General features: G+C 37.5%; 1 protein-coding gene across 3 annotated transcripts in view; it reads left to right on the top strand.

Moving 5' to 3' along the window:
* The window catches only part of Dlc1 (DLC1 Rho GTPase activating protein), a 385,945-nt gene that overhangs the window by 99,265 nt on the left and 272,574 nt on the right, over positions 1 to 14,106 (top strand). For all 3 annotated transcript variants that reach the window (XM_028872374.2, XM_028872373.2, XM_028872372.2), the window contains exons 3-4: positions 6,699 to 6,848; positions 12,757 to 12,894. In XM_028872374.2, the coding sequence (XP_028728207.1) occupies positions 6,699 to 6,848; positions 12,757 to 12,894 (288 nt within the window). The remainder of the gene's footprint in view (positions 1 to 6,698; positions 6,849 to 12,756; positions 12,895 to 14,106) is intronic.

Here is a 14,106-nt window from a genome sequence, read left to right as displayed (position 1 = left end):
ATAAAGCAAGGAAGGCAGACAGGAAGGAGGAGAATAATTAATAAAAAAAAAAACAAAACACTGATTTGAAGTCAACAGTCTACACTGTGTTTTACCTGACAACAGGAGCAATTGCTATAGAAAATGGGTGCACAAAATAAATTAAAGGCATGGTTTCATCTCTCTTAGGTTGCCTAGACCGTAATTCCCATTGGTTTAACAATCAATGTCTTTATTCAAAACCATCTTCCTCCTGCTGGTCCCCAGCCCCTGTTCCTGCAGGTTTAATGAATACAGCGGCTCATAAGAGCAGGTTTTGGGCCTTTTCCTTCAGCTCTGCCTCTGGTCATGTCTAGATGATAGTATGGAATCCGTCCCGGGAATGTTACCCTACAGAAAAGCAAATACAGCAAATGGGCGTTCTGTTTTTATCTAAAGAGCCAGTTGGCCAAGATTTAACCACATTTACTGTGTGTCCACCCCTGCCTAAAGAACATTAACTACAGTGCTCTTGTTTTTAATTAGTTACAAAGTTACAGGTTTCTTTGTGGCATTTTCTTAACTACTTACTTTTGGTTGGGACCCCCCCTGCTCTGCCCTTCTTTGTGCCCATCATCTTTCTATCTCTCTGCTCTTAGTATTCCTGCTTCCACTTTTACGTGTTTTGTTACCCTCTGCTCTCCCCCAAGGCTTCTTCTGTCTCTCATTGGATCCATTTCTGTTCCCCAGCCTCTACCTAGACTCAATCTCTAGTAAATACACATATAATAATTAGAAGCAAGGATGTACTTATAGAGAGAATATACGGTATTTGTCATTTTGCATATGGGTGACCTCAGTATGTTTTCCAGTTCCACCCATATAATTTCACTTTTCTTTATGTTTGAATACAATTTCACTGCGTTGGTATTCCATATTTTAATTATCCATTCACTTGTCAATGGACATCTGGGTAGATTCTATTTCCTAAGTATTGTAATTAGAGCAGCAATTATATACAGTATGTGATATCTCTGTTGTAGGATATAGAGACCTTAGGGTGTCTGACGAGGAATGATGTAGCTGGATCATATGAGTGCTCTAGTTTAAGCTTTTTGAGACATCTCCACCCTGGTTTACAGTGGCAGAATCAATTCACAGCTCCACTTACAGTGAACAAGGGATCCTTTCCTCCACATTCTCACCTTTGTTGTCATTGGTTTTCTTGATGACAACCACACCGATTAGCATGAGATAGACTCTCAAAGAGTTTTAATTATATATCTGTAATAGCTGAAGATGCTGAACCCTTTCTTAAAATGTTCACTAGTCATTTAGATTTCTTCTTTTGAGAGCCCTGTGTTTAGTTCCATAACCCACTTTTTTATTGGAATATTTGTTTTCTTGTTGTTTAGTTTTTAGCTTCTTTGTCTATTTTATAATTATATATACATATGGCAAGGATTATCCACCATTCTGTAGACTGTCTGTCCATATGGCTATTTCTTGGGTTTTTAATCTCATGAGACCCTCCTTGTTAGTTGTTGATCTTATTTTTTTCACATTGAAAGTCAAAATATGTCTGGTTTTCTTACAAATAACCAGTTCTCTCTTCATAACCAATATACTGTGTGTGTGGTTCAGACCTCAGCCTACAAAGGTTAGAACCAGGAGAGAGGCCTTAGGATAATGGCACTTATTGAACGTGTGACATTGCTGGGTATCAAGTGTGCCTGAAGCTCCAAATTTATCTTTTTTTTTTTGCCAATATTTAAAATGAAATCAAAGAGTTTATAAAACACAGTGCATCACTCCCTGTGTCCTCCTAATGACCTTCCTTGCACTAAGAGTAAGTTCCCCTGATTGACAGTGACCTTGTGAGCAAAGTCTGATTTACGTGGTGTTCTCTCTTCCCATCCCTTCCCCCACCCTCATCCTCCTACCCTGGTCTTGTTCTTTGACTTATTTTGCTGCAGTCTCACTATCTTTGTATCAGTCCTCCTTCCACATGGAGCATCATCTTCCTGACTCTCCACTGCCTCCCCTCCTCCTGCTCTCCTGCTCTACCTCCCTCCTTCCTCCATTGTCTGTCTGTGTCTTCAGCCCATCATCTTCTCCTCTTCCCATTCTTGTTTGACTCTCAATTTCCACAGAAAGCTTTTTCCTGACTATAATATAAGATAGTATATATTAATTATATCTATTGCACATTAATATATTAATTAATATGTTGTATGTTAGTTAATATGTTATATGCTAATTATATATAAATATATTATGGACATATGTATGCAGAGAGGAACACTGTAGTTATTTATCTCATTATCCTATTTTTAATTTTCTACATGAGTTTTTATTTGAAACTGTTTATGAATCTATTCATTTTCATTGTCTATTTCCCAAGGGCTGATTGTAACATTCAGGACAACAGGAGTCTTATCTTCTTCGCAGATGGATTTTCAGTCCTTTTAATGATACCTGACTTAAAACAGCTGTAATGATAATAAAAAAAGGAAAGATAGATGAGTGGAGGCAAATTTATCACATTGACCTTGAATGGAGGGAGTGAAGTTATAGAAATCTTGGACTCATGAGTAAATAATTTAATGTAATAAAATTCTTCTTTGTGGACAATAGTAAAAGAATGAAATTAAATCTCCATTAAAGAAGTGAAAAAGTCCAGAATCTGCAAATACACCATTGTATTTTCAGCCATAAACTATTTACTGGAGTTTGGCCAAGATATATGAAAAAGTAGAGCTTCATGAGACGATAAAACTTGAGCTTTAAAAATAAGGACTAGGATATTTATGCAAAGCATCAGATTTTTAGTCACTCTATTTTGGGGAGGTTTTATGGATGTGTGGCATGAAAACTCTTGACATATCAGAGTGACAGTAGTGGATGGTGAACAAGGAGGTACCCATGGAAAAGAGAGAAAAGAAATAGGATTAATTGTCTAAGTGAATATCATAGGGCACGGCTGTTTGGTTTTTATCCTTCTGGCACATCACTGAAATAATTTGATGCTCAGCCAATGAACATAAAACATATTTTTAGAGTATAATCTCAGTGTCCAGTTAATTCAAAGACAAATTGTTTCTGAGACCATTGCTGATGGGTCCAGGGTAGCTGCGGATGTACTGCTGGATCCAACTTTAGCTTAGTAGCTGGAAAAATATGTGCTTCTATTTTCCAAGGTTTGTGTGTTATTATTTCTTGGCTGTATTGATCTCACCACTTTTCTTGAAAATGTGTTGTTTCTGTGGTGTATAATTTGATTCCATTTCTGCTAGGTAGGAAAATTGAATCTTTGTCCTTGAGAATATTATGACTGAGATATGAATGACAGTCAAAGAAAGCCACATGTGGGCACAGAGATGCACAAATCTTCACCTTCTCAAATGTATCTTTGGCTCAAAATAGAAGGAAATCGTATAATAAATACATATGCACAGTAATGAAGGGACTCGATGTCTATAGTTTTTTCCCTTTTATGGAGTACTTTTAAGCAAATTTGATGCAATGACCTGTAATATTTCCAGAATGTTGCTTCAGATTATAAACAGGATTTCACTATGAAAAGAACTGCTTTGTAGGCAACAAAGTTATGTACCATTATTGGATAAAAATATAAATGTTAAGATTTCATTCTTGCAAATATGGATACTTTATGCCCAATAAAATGTTCATGATATTCTGTCAGTCATTAAATTTTCCTTAAGAAAGGAGCAATGAGCAACCAAATCATAAGAGCTTCATAGTTTTCAGAATAAATTATCATGTTCAAAAATCTCAATTTAATATCAAAGTTAATCTGCTCTTATAGAAAAAGAAGTAGCCATTTTTATTTTATATATAAATAAAATATATATTTTTAAATTATTTAGTTATTTATATTATTTATATATATTTCCTTTTCAACCAAGGAAAATTTGTTTTCAAAAATAGCTTATCTAATTTTGGGTTGGCCCTACACCCATATATATATGGGTAGCACTAACTTGACTGAGTGGGTTATCAAAAAAGTTAAAATAAATAAAAAGAGCATGGTGGCACATACCTTTAATCCTAGCACTTCCCTAGGGAGACAGGTGCAGGTGGGTTTTTGAGTTCCAGACCAGCCAGGCCTACATAATGAGACCTTGTCTCAAAATAAACAAACAAAAAACCCAAACAAACAGAAAGATAAGAAATTGGTAATGGGAAGTGCTGTGTATAGTATAGGGAGACTTTGGGGTAGGAATGAGGTTCAGATATTATTATATTTTATTGTGTATAAAATTCTCAATAATAAGGAAAAATGTCCAAATAAATTATCTAATATTATCTCAAGTGATGGTTAATATGAACCATTAATTTGACAAAACTCAACTGGAAGAAGGAACTCTGGGCATATCTGTGGGAGATTATCTTGATTAAGCTAATTGAGGTGAGAAGACATGCCCACCATGGGTAGCAGCATTCCCTAGGCAGAAGATTCTGGCCTGTATAACAGTAAGAAAGTAACCTGATCACTGGCATATGTGCACTAATTCACAGCAATCAGCTCTTGACTACAGATGTACATGATTATCTGCTTCAGATTGCTCATGCCTTGATTCCCTGTAATGATGGATTGTAAAATAAAATGAACCCTTTTTTCCCTAAATCACTCTTGTCAACATATTACTGTAACTAGAAAAGAAAGTAATATAACCTAGTAGTTGATTCTCTGATAAATATAATATAATAAATCAGTCATTTAAATCTGGAAGATTGTGCTCTTTATCAAAAACAATCTGCTTTAGCTTTAAAGAAATATATCTATAAAATTAGATGCCTGTTTAAGGAATATACCTATAAAATAAGATTGACCCATGGCATCTCTGTTCTTGGGGGTGGCTGAGGAATGTAACAGGACTAGAAGAAATGCCCAGGACTTGAAAGATGGCACAGTTGGTAAAGTGCCAGCCATATGAACCTCGGAACATGGGTTTAGATCCCCAGAACATGTAAAAGCTAGGGGTGGCAGCAAGACTCTGTAACCCCAGGTCTGGAATATAGAGACAGGTGAACCTTTAAAGTTCATTGGCCAGTCTGTCTGCTGAAATCACTGTGCTTCAGGTTAAATGAAAGACCATGTCTCAAAAACCAAAAGTGAAAAGTCACCAAGGAGGATATACAATGTCCATCTTAGACCTCCATGTGCACATGTACCCTCATACATGTGTGTATAAATCCACATGAACAAGTACACACACCACACATACACATAAGAGAGAGAGGAGAGGAGAGGAGAGGAGAGGAGAGGAGAGGAGAGGAGAGGAGAGGAGAGGAGAGGAGAGGAGAGACGGGAAGGAGGAGAAGGGAGAGGAAGGAGAGAGGAAGAGGACAGGAAGGGAGAGGAGAGGGGAGGGGAGGGAGGAGAGGAGAGGAGAGGAGAGGAGAGGAGAGGAGAGGAGAGGCAGGAAGGGGAGGAGAAGGGAGAGGAAAGGAGAGGAGGGGAGGGGACAGGAGAGGGGAGAGGAGGGGAGGGGATGACAGGGAAAAGGAAGAGGAGAGGAGAAGAGAGGAGAGGAGAGGAGAGGGAAGGGGAGAGGAAGGGAGGGGGAGGGGAGGGCCCCAAACAAGACAAAAAGTCAGACTTGTTCATTACTTTGCTCATTTAGTAATAATCGTTGCCAAAGCAAAACCCCAACATAGCATCCTCTGCAGACATATCTAGGTCTCATCATGACCTTGTTTTCCCCACTTCAGTTTGACCATGAGCCAAGTAGCTCAGAGATATGGGAAATAGGCAACCTGAGTCACAAATGATGCTTTACATTGAAAGAACTAGACCCGAGTCCATTGCATTTCTCAATAGACTGTCATTCTAAAAGAAGTTATCTATGTTTTATATGGTCTTTTTTTTTTTCTTCACTCAATATCCTACCCAGCCTTGTCTCTTTGCATAGCAGAGGGGATTGAGATTTGTGATGCAAACTGACTTGATTTGGCCACAGAGGAACTATACGGTTTTGTCTAAGTAATTTTACAAGGACAATAGAAGCTTTAATTTCTGCTTTGTGTCAAATTCTTTCCAAATGTATCTCTAAATCCCAGAGTAGCTAAGATAAAAAGACCTAGTCATTTGTGTGTGTGTGTGTTTCTGTATGTATGTGTGCAAACATTGTCATAGGGGCCTGTTTTTAAGTGTGTGGAAGAATAAAAAGAGCTTTAAAAAATAATCTTGGCAATGCCATAACTGGAAACATTAGCCGGTAAGTGTTTCATGAAGAGAACTATCTACCACACAAGCCAAAAATTTGCCTAACTTAATTTTTTTCATAGTATTTCAATAATTAAAAAATATTGTGGCACAAATATTCTCTCACAGGCATTCTTAAGTACAAAGTCACAATTATTAGAATCACACAAATAATAAATTTGTACTCTAAAAAAAACAGTTATAAATAAATTCTCCCAATAATACTTAATTAGAAAGTTGGAAACGTGCATATGTATTTGTAGCTGTTGAACTCTTTTTCATGTATTGAATATTCATGTAAAATGCACCCTTGGCACTATATCAGACTTTTCTCCATGAAGGACCCATTGATGACCCAGACTAGACCTTCCCTTCCCTGTCCAATAGAAGACCGCTCATTATCCAGTGGCCTTTTTGTTACGGTGAAGAACAGCGAACTTTTATTCTTTCCAGAAAAAAAAAAAAAAATGGCCTTTCAAATTCAGTAACAGCATGTTCTGCTCCTCAGGAAACAAGGGAAGATCGAGACAGGACTCGGCTGGACTCCATGGTGCTGCTAATTATGAAACTGGACCAACTAGACCAAGACATCGAGAATGCACTCAGCACGGCCTCGTCCCCATCCAGCACCCCAACGAACCTAAGGCGGCATGTCCCTGTGAGCTCCCTGCTCCCTGCTCTCTTTCCTAGTGGAGTAGTGTTTCTTTGTGTCTGTTTTGCTGTTGTTATTAGTGTTACTTTAGCTTTTAGTTGTTTTGTTTTTTCAAAAACTGGGGATCGACCCTCAAGTCTGGCCCATGCTAGGCAAGCAGTCTTCCACTTTGCTATTTCACCAGTCCTGTTTTTACTTTGAAACACGGACTAAGTAAGTTGGCCAGGCTGTCCTTAAACTCACTATGTAGCCCGACTAACCTTGACCTTACTATGCTCCTGCCTTAGCTGCTCAAGAAGCTAGGAAAACAAGGCTATGCCCACCAAGACCAGCTAGGATAGTTTCTCTTTATCTCATATGGTCTCTCTCATATGAGAAAATATTTGATGATGGCATCTACTAATCAATAAAACAGAACTCCATAGAGATCACTCAGTGGTCTCCATACGTCATACAGAGAGTCCATAGACACATGGGTGACAATAAGACTTAACATTAAAAAGGGAAGAAAATGGCCTTAGGAAAATCTACTTCTTCGGGATTAGGCCCTCTTTGGTGTAGTAGATTGATAGTATAACTATATTTACTACTATTCAATGACATGATACAAACATTACAAATGCTATGTCTATCTTGATAACTACACTATTTCCAGCTTTTCAAGTTATGACTAGTTATTTCTAAGACATAAATTCTTATTCTGTAAACTTATACCGTATGAAAAAAACATATTTAATAAGTATTTTCTGCATGGACAGATGGATGATGGATGGATGGATGGATGGATGGATGGATGGATGGATGGATGGATAGATAGATGAATAAGTGGATGGGTGGGGGGCAGGTGGATGGTTGGATGGGTGGATGGTTAAGTGGATGGGTGGGGGTGGTTGGTTAAATGGGAGATGGATGCATAGATGCAGGTGAACTAATTCTGTATACTGAAAAAAACAATTCTGATGAGAGTGATGTGTTAGTACTCTAAAATATACTCTGAAAAATAATGAAGAGGACAGAAGTGAGAGTTTTACCCCATTAAGTTTATATGACAGATACTTCAATGGGATTCCAAAACTAAAATAAAATTTAGAAGGAATAGATACTACAATTGGCTCTACCCTTTATGTATTTATTAATAGTTTCATGTTAAGTGGCTTGGTTTATGTAAATCTAGCATATATAGCATAGAGTTTAACTCTAATTAAGCCACATCCTGTTTCTATTAAACAAGAATTTTCATTACACAATAATAAACAAACTGAATCAAGAAATGTATATTTACATGAGATTCAAAATGTAGACTATCACATAGGCAGGTTTGAACACCTACAGTAACAGTAATTTTTTGTGCCTAGTTCCTTACTTAGTATAGTTTCACTGTTGATTCTGAGGTAAAGGAGCAAGGGTTAACACAAGGTAGATGGTACTCAATCTGTTCCACATAAGTCCCCACACTCATTCCTCATGATGTTCCAAGATGAGTAAGATGTATATGGAAGTTGATGATTGCATATGCCAGAGTTGGAACAGAAATAAACCCAGCCAGGCTTAATCCAGGGCTATAGCCTTCGATCAGGCTAAAATGAGAAGCTGATATCTCTAGAACAACAACCATCATAATAATCATCTGACTGATATGAAACTAGAGTTGAATCTTGAAAGCTGATAAACATATAATTTTCATTTTTGATAATCTTAATAATTTTTCTTATCCTTCAAGACTCATTGCAAATTTTCTTTACAGTGAGTTGTACTTAAATAGCTTTCTAGAAAAGAAAAAAGAAAAAAAAAGACCCGCTCCTTCTCTCCTTGGTGCTTAGTTATTTGCACATAGTTTCATTTCAGCAAAGAGAAAGGGATCTAAATGGGAGAAAAACAATCAAAGTGGTGTCCTAACCGCCCACAGGAAGGGATGCTTTAATTTGATTGACATTTGAAGAGAGGACAAAAGGTTCACACTCATTTTTCTCTAGAACCTTTCAAGGCAGAAATATCTTATTTTTATGAGGCCTTTGGACTTCATACCTCTTTGTCATTCATGTCTGGAGTATGTTTTATTTTTTAAAAATTTTCAGGGGTGAGTTGTTATAATCTCACACATTTTTTAATCTCTCTCTTCTCTCTCCATTCAATTTTTCTTAGTTCCCATATATTAAATAGAAAAACACAGTTGAGGTTTCCTCAAAACACAGTGTTTTTGTTTCCTTTTCAAAGAGTAAGCTACCCCCTGCCTGCTAGACTTGCTTTTTGTGCAGTAAGAATAAACCAAACACATGAACTAATATACATGATGATTGGATCATTTGTCTGCATCTATGTTTGTGCTACTATATAAATTGTAAATTGGACTTTAATGATTCGTACACTATAATGGAATATTACTGTAATTGTTGCCACTATAAACATAACATCTGTTTCTAAGATCTCAGTTTATCAATACAGTTGGAATAAGCAAAATAGGTCAGCAGAAACATTACAAATGTTGCTACTGAAGGTCTACTTTGGGTCCCCGCCTTATGACTGACTACCTGAGACCCTAAGAAAATTGTCTAATTTTTCAGTGGTAGGTTCATGTCAGAGAGATAGACACCTACAGAGAATAATTGTTAAACTAATGGCTGGTTAGGGGGACAGATGAAGAAAGCATACATAAGCAGACTTGCATGAATCTACCACAGAATATGCTTGGCCACTGTTGCTTTTCTTCTCTTTGCTTCTAAACTCATATGACTAAACTGAGCTAGACGTAAACAACACATATCCATAGGCCTCAAGATGACTTTTTGATCTTGACTATCTTCTGGGTCACCCCTACTCTTTCTCTATGCTCATTGGTATTTAAAGCTAATGCTCATATTATCTCACTTTCACTTCCCATTCTTTTTGACAACTGTGCCATGGAATGAAAGGACTATGATGTCACGATTTTGACCTTGGTCATCCACTGAAGAGCACCAACTCAGAAAAAGACAAGGGAGGAACTGCCTCGGTCCTACTCTCCCCCTCCACCACACGTTTAACTTTAGCAGGAAGAAGATGACATACAAGGAAGCAGTGACTCTTCTGCTAGCTAACATGCCCACTTTGTTTAAGAACACTTCCAAAATTCCCAGTTATCTATATAATAAAGTTAGCTACATAATAAAGACTGTATTATATAGACTTATCTATATAATAAAGACTATAAATATAGACAGATTCTGGAATGATGAAGAACAGCTTTCATGTGATGTCCACATTAAAACAAAGGGAGGGGTAAAGATTTGGATGAAGCTGCCTAGAGAAAAACCTAACAAACTGGCTATGCTTCGGTAGGTTCTCCAAACCCCAAGATCTGATTTTGGACTTTGTGGCCCCAAATCTTGACTATGTCTGAGCACCCCACTGTGTACCAGTCCTGGGAGGCCTAACTAATGATAGTAATCTCTTAGAATGAGTGGCAGGTGGGGGACAGGGGTGGGGCTAGAAAAGAAAGCAGTAATTGTCAGTGCATTAAGCTTTGCTCGGGTTGCTCCATTCCCTCTCTTGATCTGATGATGAGCATTTGTGAGCCTCAGGAAGGATGAGGGATTTGTTAGAGGTCACACAGATGGGGAGTCAGAAGTTTGCCAAGAGTCACACAGCTTGTGAGAGTCACTTCCACATCTTTCAGAAAAGCCAACTCTCATTCCGCCATATTGTAAACCTTCCCAAGGCCTTTTCTTCTCAAAAGCAAGGTATTCTGAGTTTGAGGCACTAATGACTTGTTCACGTGAATATGTAAACAGTCAGTATTGATAATCTTTGGGGGACACTTCAGTCACACCATAAGGACTCTTAAGAAATACATAGACTAGAGCCAAGTCACTGTCCCTTGATGGAGTTTGGGCACTATTCTGTAGTGGTTTTTGGTCTTCTTGTATTCTAAGTCCTTCCTATTGTTTAAGACTCTGTGCAGTACATTGTTTATAGTATATCAGTATACCAGGAGGAGAAAGAGAGATGGCATTGCTCTTTTTCATTTCATACATAAAACCAAAAGTTTTGTGTTGTTTTTGGCCAAGTATCTCCCTATTTCAACCCTTTTGTGACCAGAGTTTCATATTCTTTTTACCTAGTTTGTCTTCCTTGAATTGATTCTTGGCCACTTTCCCATCAACTAACTCTGTACTCCCTGCCCTGAATCTCACATCCTAGGAGTAATTGCATTATTTCTAACATTTGAGCTTGCTTTCCATGTTGACTTTCACTACTCCATTGATGTCTGCTGCTTCTTCCATTACCTCCTCATCAATTACATGTTTTGGACATCATTATACCCTCTTCCTAATTTTGCCCTTTATATCTTCTATCTAAATTATTGATTTAATTTTTCCTGTTGGATCACTTTGAATATTCTCCCTAGGAATCACCTGGCTTCCATTACCTTCTTCTTTATAGTGAATATCACCACTGAAGCCTTACTTTGTGATATGAACATCTATGTAAAGGATGAATTGTAAGATTCCCACAATTTTGTGCCATAGTTGAATTGTATGTGGACCTCTTCCATAGCACATACCACTCTGGATAACCCACCCCAGTAAGAACTCCTCTGAGTTCTTAGCTCTGAGCTGGGTATATTCCACCTACCTGACATGGTGGAAGCATAGGGTACCAATGATAGTGGAAAGTTTGATTTTTCCACAGGGCATCAGAGAAATAACAAAAGCAAGTTTTTGGCCAAGTATCTCCCTATTTCAACCCTTTTGTGACCAGAGTTTCATATTCTTTTTATGGACAGTAGAGTGATAATTTAGTTTGCCTAAGATGCTTAAGTAGGGAGGGAATGAGTGTGAGATCTCGAGAGAGTTGGCCCATGATTTCTCACAGTAAGTAGTGGAGAGAAGGACTTCTGCTAATCTTCCTATCCACGGCCCTATGAAATTGCTTCTTTGGTTGTATGTCAGGCCCTCAGCAAACAATACTGTAGTTACTTTATGAGGTTGAGCTTTGAGGCCAGGATCTGAGATTTAATATCAGCTCTGCCATGGAATGTGAGTTTAATCCAGAGATCTGCCTTGAGTCTGGGTGTCATTGTCTCCCCAAGGATGATAATAATACCTTCCACACAGGAAGAGCAAGCTGAAACAGATATAGTTGTAAAATGTGGTCTGTGCAAAGTAACAACCCAAGGCTGATAATTCAAAAAAAAATATTTCAACTCATACTCTTCTATGTGTGGTTAGAAAAATAAAAGATTACTCTGTTAAATATTTCATTAACTCACGGATAGGAAGACAAAATAAATACAAAAGGTCCTTCTTTTTTTAAAAAAAAAAGGAAAATTAAATGATTTATCACTCATGGCCTGTACATGTAATGTTTATAAACTACCTGTTTTTGTTGGTATCCATTTCATATTAATTCAGCTTGAAATTCAAGTGAGCCATATTTTATTTAGAATTAAATATGGGTTTTTTATCTTCAAGGTAAAAACATAAAATAGGCTGAACTGGAGTCATTCCAACCATAAAAAATTTGGTTACAATTACATGCTTCACATACACACACACACACACACACACACACACACACACACACACACACATTTCTTAAAGGAAGCAATGTCACTATCCATATTCATTAACATGCTAACAATCTCTTATGACATTCCATCTGCAAAAAATGAGTTTCAATACTATTGGTGGTTTATAATATCATAGGGAAAAGCATTACTTACATTGTGAACTAAGACTGGGAAGGTTTGTTTTCATGTGGCATTCGCAAGGCCCTGTGAGAAAGTCTAGAAGCAAGGCACTCACTTTGTTACCTCTGTGATATTGTGAGTTACTGAAGGCCACATAAGGGGTGAGGGCTGCTGGTAGGAGGAAATGGGCATGGAGGGGGCATTCGAGTGCCTTTTTTCATGGCTGTGCATTTGTTTTTTTAACAGGATCTAGAATCAGGATCCGAAAGTGGAACAGATAGTATCTCAGTAAATCAGACACAGGTGACTCTGTCTTCTAACCCTGACTCCACCGATCCATCATCCACTACAGGGAGCAATTCTGGAACCAAACCCAAGGCCACGGTAAGTTGTAAAAATTCCCAGAGCAATAATCAATGTTGCTGAACATGAGGTAAGGATTGCTAGCTCTCTATTTAGTGTAGAAAGAAGACTGGGAGTCTTAGCTGTATCAATTTGATACTATTTACTGAAGCATCACCCTAAAAAGTGTATCCTGTTTATTTTTTAAAATGGTTACATAAGTAGTTCACTAAAGTAAGCCCTGAATCCAGAATTATGCAAAATATGGTCCATGAATTCTGTTGCAGAACTTGAAACAGCCAAGAATGTAAAATGTAGAGATGAGTTTTCCTGTGTTGTTATCCTGATCAAACCACATACTCTTAGAAAATCTCTAAGCTTTGATGATGGATGGATGGATGGATGGATGAATGAATTGATAAGATGTTGTCTAAGATGTTATGATGATATGCAGAAATACAGTGTATAAAATCACACCATAATATTTCATGGGTATTCAATGATGTAGAACATATAAAGTCTAGAATTTAATGAAGTGTAAGTTACTGCCCTTGTTGCCCTAACTGACGGACTTTACATTGCCATCTACATGAATGAAAAGGAGAGTTTCCACACAGAGTAACACAGCACAGTCAACTCTGAATAGAAGATGTTTTCCTTTAAGGAAAATGTGAAGTGCAGTGGGAAAATAGTATTTGACTCTAAAAGGTAACATTTATGGGGGAAGTAATTACTGCTTCAAATATCTAAAGTCCACACAGTTCCAAAATAGCCTCTCCTAGTTGGGTGAAAATCACAGAGCCGTATTATTTTTTTAATCCCCATGTTAGCTTAACACAGAGAAATGAGTTTGGACTGTTTGTTTTCCTGTCTTGAAAATAAAGGCAGTTCTAAAACAGGACTAAAAGAATACTCTGGATTTAAGATGTGGTGGATTTACTGGGAGCTAAAGAGAATCAAAGCACACTGTTGAAATAGCAGATGAGCCTGGCCTTAGTGTTTCCATAGTTAGGAGTTAAATGGCCTGCTATCATTTATATTCAGATCATTTGATGATAAACATCTACTGAATATCTACTACATACCAAGCACTATGCCAAACTGGGAAGAAAAAAAAAAAAACTCAAGAGAAATAATGTCTTACCCACATCTTTAAAAGATTTCCATTTTAGCAAAGCAGGGTAGGCACTTAAATAGTAAAATGCAAGGAAATGCTACAACATTGTGAGAGTGCTAGATGTGCAGGGGATAAAA

This window comes from Peromyscus leucopus, chromosome 17 (assembly GCF_004664715.2).
Source record: "Peromyscus leucopus breed LL Stock chromosome 17, UCI_PerLeu_2.1, whole genome shotgun sequence".
Taxonomy (NCBI): Eukaryota; Metazoa; Chordata; class Mammalia; order Rodentia; family Cricetidae; genus Peromyscus; species Peromyscus leucopus.
This window is presented reverse-complemented; position numbering and strand designations above follow the sequence as displayed.